We start from the raw sequence: 6,615 nt of genomic DNA, 5'->3' as shown, positions 1-6,615 counted from the left end.
CAAAGTGCACAATTGTTTTCATTACCAAATGCAAATTAAGATCAGCTTCTCTCTTGATAACTAAAGAGTAAGTGATTTTATGTGCAACTGCAGTTCCTTAAGTCCAGTTTTCAATGTTCGTTCGTGATAAGGCTGTTTTAATCTTTCCTTTACCAACTTCAAACACTCTTTATAAGTTAAAGTCAATACAAATATAAAAAGGAGATGGTACTCTAACTTTAATGACATCCACAAATTGTACATTATTTACAACCGAAGCATAGATTTAACATGGATCTTACCTGTCCTCAGCTTTTTAAAGCCAGCGCTAATGCTTTACATTAATGTAGTGTAGTTAATGCTTTGTACACATATACAAAGCTAAAGTCTGAACCTTTGAGGTTAATCCAAAGAACTGTGTTTATTTTCACATTTCTATTAGACAGATTTTTATTAGTTATTTATTCCAACAGTCGCCTGGGCTTCTTGTTAGTAGTTAGACTCTTCGTACTTGGACTGGCATTGTGGTCTGAACATACTGAACTCCAGTTCTCATTGCCACTGTCCCAGCAGAAGGACTTACCACTACAGGAATGGTCTGTGGATTAAAACCAAGCAAAACACATATTGTTATATTAAAGGTCATATTCACACCACCACAGAAATAGAGCCCATTATTTTCCAGTGAAAAACTAGAAGTAGGATCTTTTATTTAAGGTTTATCACCTTTTCTTACCACATTTTTGCCTCACCAAAAGGCAGAGTGTAACAGCTCAACTTCCCTACAGCCAATTATTATGCTATACACAGATACAAGGACAGGTGATTCCTATGGGTAATGTAAGTATTCTGCCTGTTCTTGAAGAATTCAGTTCTCAGTAGCTAGCCCATCCAGTGGTACATTTCCCAAAACTAATACAGAAGGGGACTGTGAAAATCCTTTGTTACCTGGAAAAACATATTTGTGACTAATCGAATTGGAATACAAAACACACAAGTTTACAGGTGCATTTAGGGTTTCACAGTTACATTAATACTGTTCTTCCCAGAAAGGATCCCCCCCGTGTGCGCTTAAGCACAGGTGAGAACGAAAAATATATGTTTGGATAAAAACAATAGTGTTTATAATACTGCAAGCTTACTTTGCACAGATCAATTAATGACAAAACCCTACTATTATTGGGAATTGCCTTTTGCCACTCTTAGACTTTGTCTACACTACCACTTTTGTCGGTAAAACTTTTCTTGTGGGAAAAAAACACACCCCTGTACCGACGTGAGTTTCACCAGCAAAAGTGCTGGTGTGACTAGCGCTATGTAGGCAGGAGAGTGTCTCCTGCTGACACAGCTAAGGCTGCTCGTTGAGGCTGGTTTAATTATGCTGGCAGGAGACCTCTCTTCTGCTGGCAAAGAGCGGCTACACGGGAGACCTTACAGCAGCACAGCTGTAGTGGTACAGCTGTGCTGCTGTAAGATCCATAGTGTAGACACAGCCTCAGTAAGAACATTAATTTAAAATAAAACTTTGCACTTCTGTCACCGTTTCCAACTGAAGGTGTCAAAGTGCTTTATACACATTTACAAATTGAGTCTCATGACACCCTATTTGGTAGATATTTTATTCTATAGCTAGACACACAGAGGCATAAAAAGGTTAAGTGACTTGCTCAAGGTCACACCAAATCTCTGGCAGACCTGGGAACCTTCCTCCAGAAATGTAAATCAATTTAGAAGCTGCAGTACTGAGCAATCTGTAAAGATGTTCTGACACACTTCTCCTGAAGCCCAACTGGTGATCAAATAGCTGCATCAGTTTCCGTTCTGAAGGCTTTAAAGTGAAAGAAACAAGGACCAAAGGCTTTTTGGGGAACTGAAAGGGATGCACAAGTCTTCCCTCTGACGTGATATAAAACTCCACAGAAGGCAGAAGAATAAATGCACATTTTCCACAGTGTTTCATAGAGTGTTTTATACTGGTGCTTTGGTAGTACTTTATTAGCAAATGTTGCTATTGTCCTTGCTAGGTAGGACTTCAAAAGCTGGAATATTTGTGATAAATTCTATTCATTGCAGAAGCTGCAACATTTCTGCAGAAATGGAAAGATGACAGATTTAGCACTTCACCATTTATCGCTGTTTTGATTCCAAGAAGAATCAAAAACCAAAGATGGAATAAGTTTGCTAAGTAAACTCAAGACTATAGCCATTTAGTAATCAGGATGACGTTAGATGTGCAAAGAAGGTTTATTGGAAGCCGTTCCGAATAAGGACCCTCAAGTGGGAAACCAATTGGTAGTTAGAGAACTAGAAAGTGAGGCTGTGTCTATGCTACAGAGACTATGGCTATATCTACACTAGAGATCTTACAGTGGCACAGCTGTACTGCTGCTGCTACACCACTGTAAGGTCTCCCGTGTAGCTGCTCTATGCTGACGGGAGAGCTCTCCCGTCAGCATAATTAAACCATCCCCAACAAGTGACAGTAGCTATGTTGGTGAGAGAGTGTTTTTTCACACCACTGACCAACAAAAGTGCGAGTGTAGAGACGGCTTGCCAGCATATGCTGGCTTAACCTGTAGCACGGATGCAGCTTATTATCAATGGAAGGAGTTTTTTCCATCAGTGTAGGAACACCACATTCCTGAATGAAGTTAGCCACATTGATGGAAGCATTCTTCCATTGACATAGCTGCACTTGGGGTTAGGTCGGCATAGCTATGTTGGTGAGGGTGTGGGTTCTTTCTCACCCCTGACGGATGTAGCTATGCTGACGTAACTTATAAGTGTGGACCAAGTTGAGAACGCCACTAGGAAAGTGTCTATTAGTAGTAAAAGTAAGGAACTTAAATTTGCTATCTGGATCTTTTAAAAACATGTGTTCAGATGGGAAAAGTCCCAAATTTAAATCCCTGTTTTACTGATCAAGGTGTAGTATGTGTTAAGACTCCTTAAATGTGTTGTGGTTATTTCCTCAGAGAGGTAAATTTTCAGCCAAGCCTCTCCACAAAAGTACACATTTGTGCATGCTCAGGCATTAGACTATTTAAAGGGTATGTTGCTGTATTAGCACACAAGTTGTTTGCAGCTGAGCAGAGCAGATGCAAATATGTGCACGTACAAGCAAGCACCTAAAACTTTTTAGGGTTTTCACTCAAGTCACATACACACTCCATATTCAGTAGGTCAGTTGTGGAAGTTATCGCCATTTCCTGAATGTTCAAAGAGGCCAATTTAGGATATTGGAGCATTGGCATTTTTCACAAAGAAGCTAACTTGGTTTGATGCCTGCAGTCTGATTTCAGAACAGTTATAAGGGCTTCTCACTGGTGCTGGGAGTCTGTCAGGGTAATATAGGTTGAACCTTGCAGTGGTGCTAAGTACTTTCTTGAGGTGCTGAGTCCTCTCAATTGTGATTAAATTAATAAAACAGCTGTTGGGAAGGGTTTTTTGTTTTTGTTTTTTAAAGTCATGACATCCAGCAAGAATATCCTCAGAATGACAGAAGTAATGGATGGGACACGATGGTTGTGCAACACAGTATGAAAAAACCACAAATAACTTCTATAACAAAGCAACCATTAAGATCACAGCATGAAAATGAACTAAACCAGCTACATGAACACTGGCTGAGTTACTTTTGCTGTCCACCACCCAAAAATGGGGAATACATGATGCTAAGTGTCAATGAGATACTAGCATTTTTCCTGTTGGTATGATGAACTTCAGCTCAGATTCCACATTGAAACTGAAGTGCAGCATTAGGGGGCATTACATGGAATTTAAAGTGCTATATTAGGGAGCTTTAAACATTAAATGGAGCTCAATTCTGTCTCATCTCTGGTGAGTGCACCAGGAGAAAAAGACAGTTACCTTTTCCGTAACTGGTGTTCTTCGAGATGTGTTGCTCATGTCTATTCCTGTGCCGGAAGTTTTTCCCCAGCAATACCCGTAGGGGAGCACCCCTAGCGACCCCTGGAGTGGCGCCTCCATGGTGCGGTATAAGGGGCGCTGCACGCTCCCCCCACGCTCAGTTCCTTCTTGCCAGACAACTCCGACAGAGGGGAAGGAGGGCGGGATGTGGAATAGACATGAACAACACATCTCGAAGAACACCAGTTACGGAAAAGGTAACTCTTTTCTTCTTCGAGTGATTGGTCAAGTGTATTCCACAATAGGTGATTCCGAGCTATATCTGTTGGAGGTGGGAAGAAGTTCATAACCTCTCGGGACAGAGTACAGCCCTGCTGAACCCGGCGTCCTCCCTGGTCTGGTAGACGAGGTGAACGTGTGAATTGAAGACCCTGTGGCAGCCCTACAAATGTCCTGAATGGGGACATGGGCCAAAAAGGCAGCCGACAAGGCCTGCGCCCTAGTCGAGTGTGCCTTCACAATTGGTGGCGGAGGGATTCCTGCCAGGTCATAACAGGTACGGATGCACGAGGTGATCCAATTGGAGAGCCACTGAGTGGAGATCGGCCGACCTTTCATGCACCTAGACGAGATGATGAACAGTGGCGAAGACTTCCTGAACGGCTTAGTCCACTCCAGGTAAAAAGCCAGAGCCCGTTTCACATCCAGCGTGTGGAGGCAGCGCTCCTCACTGGATGCACGGGGCTTGGGGCAGAGGACCGGCAGAAAAATGTCCTGACCCATGTGATAGGCAGAGACCACCTTCGGGAGGAATGAAGGGTGTGGGCGGAGCTGGACCGTATCTTTATGAAACACTGTTTACAGGGGCTCTGAGGTCAGGGCCTCCAGGTGCCAGAGACCTGCCTGGCCGACATGATCGCAACCAGGAAGGCTACCTTCTACGAGAGGTGTGACCAGGAGCACGTAAGCTAGTGGCTCAAACGAGGGCCCTGTGAGACGGGCCAACACCAGGTTTAGGTCCCACTGCGGGACTGGGGACCTAACATACGGGAAGAGATGATCCAACCGCTTAAGGAATCAGCCAGTGATAGCATGGGAGAATACCGTGTGGCCTTGTACCGGCGGGTGGAAGGCCGATATGGCCACCAGGTGCACCTTGACTGATGAGGGTGCCAGGCCCTGGGCTCTAAGGTGAAGGAGATAGTCCAGAATTAGCTGGATCGGGGTGGCCACCGGGGAAACGCCCCACTCATCTGCCCATCTGGAAAACCGAGACCATTTTGCCAAACTATGCTCGGCGCATGGAGGGTCGCCTGCTTTCTAAGAGGACGGGCCGAACCCCTTCTGAACATGTCTTTTCCTCCCGGCCTAACCATTGAGCAGCCACGCCATAAGGTGGAGTGCCGCTAGGCTGGGGTGGAGGAGGCGGCCCTGGTCCTGGGAGAGTAGGTCCGCGCGGGAGACAACGGCCACGGTGGGGTGACCGCCAGGCCCATAAGGGCTCCGTACCAATGCTGCCTGGGCCATGCCGGGGCAATCAGAAGGACCCAGGCCTTGTCTCTCTTTATCTTTTCCTGGACCTTGCCAATCAGCAGTAACATGGAAAAGGCATGGAGAAACTGGCCTGACCAGAACAGGAGAAGGCATCGGAGATAGCGCCCCATCCCAGCCCCCCCGGAGTAGAACAGGGAACAGTGACGGTTCTGCCAAGTCGCAAACAGGTCCACCTGGGGAGCTCCCCACACTTGGAAATGTCTGTGCACCACCTCTGGGTGGAGAGACCACTCGTGCTGAGAGGAGAAGTCCCTGCTCAAGTGATCTGCCCGCGAGTTCCAGGCTCCTGGTAGATGGAAGGCCTGTAGGCAGATGTCGTGGGCTATACAAAAGTCCCACAGCCTGAGGGCTTCATGGCAGAGGGCAGAGGATCGGGCCCCGCCTTGCCTGTTGATGCAAAACATCGAGGCTGTGTTGTCTGTGAGAACCCTGACCACCTGGCCCTCCAGGTGCGAGTGGAAGGCCATGCACGCCAGCCGTACTGCCCTGAGCTCCTTGACGTTTATGTGGAGGGTCAGATCCTGAGCCAACCACAGACCTTGGGTCTGAACATTCCCCACATGGGCCCCCCATCCCAGGTCCAATGCGTTAGACACCAGATCCAGCGACACGGCCCTGCCCCTGAACGGGACCCCTTGGAGCATGTTTCTCAAGGAGGACCACCACCGTAGGGAGGTGATCACTGGCTTGGGCACCATGAGTACTTTGTCCATCCTGTCTCTGGCCTGGGAGAACTCCGAGGCCAACCAGAGCTGGAGGGGCCTCATCCTGAGTCTGGCGTGACAGACCACATACATGCATGCCGACATGTGACCCAAAAACTGGAGGCACGCTCTGGCTGTTGTCACCGGAAACGTTGTGACCGTGTCGATGAGCCCCTTCAGGGTCTCGAACCTATCCGGTGGGAGGGAGGCTCTGGCCGACGAGGCATCCAGGACCGCCCCGATAACCTCTATGCGTTGTACCGGGACTAACATGGACTTGGTGTTGTTCACCAACAGGCCCAAAGTGGTGCACTTGGACAGAAGGAGCGCCACGTGATACCACACCTGCGACCAGGAACTGCCCTTGACCAACCAGTTGTCTGGATAGGGGAAGATCTGGACCCGCCAGAGCCTGAGGTAGGCCGCTACCACCGACATACATTTAGTGAATACCCTGGGGGCAGTGGACAGGCCAAATGGGAGGACCATAAATTGGTAGTGTTCCTGC

The 6,615-nt window shown here is 47.2% G+C and overlaps 1 protein-coding gene across 1 annotated transcript in view; it reads right to left on the bottom strand.

Moving 5' to 3' along the window:
* Positions 1-475: 475 nt before the first annotated feature.
* The window catches only part of ZMYND8 (zinc finger MYND-type containing 8), an 83,012-nt gene continuing 76,872 nt past the window's right edge, over positions 476-6,615 (bottom strand). Inside the window, exon 21 of the mRNA XM_065414199.1 lies at positions 476-577. Coding sequence (XP_065270271.1) covers positions 476-577 — 102 coding nt within the window. The remainder of the gene's footprint in view (positions 578-6,615) is intronic.

This window comes from Emys orbicularis, chromosome 12 (genome assembly GCF_028017835.1).
Source record: "Emys orbicularis isolate rEmyOrb1 chromosome 12, rEmyOrb1.hap1, whole genome shotgun sequence".
In the NCBI taxonomy this organism is placed as follows: Eukaryota; Metazoa; Chordata; order Testudines; family Emydidae; genus Emys; species Emys orbicularis.
This window is presented reverse-complemented; position numbering and strand designations above follow the sequence as displayed.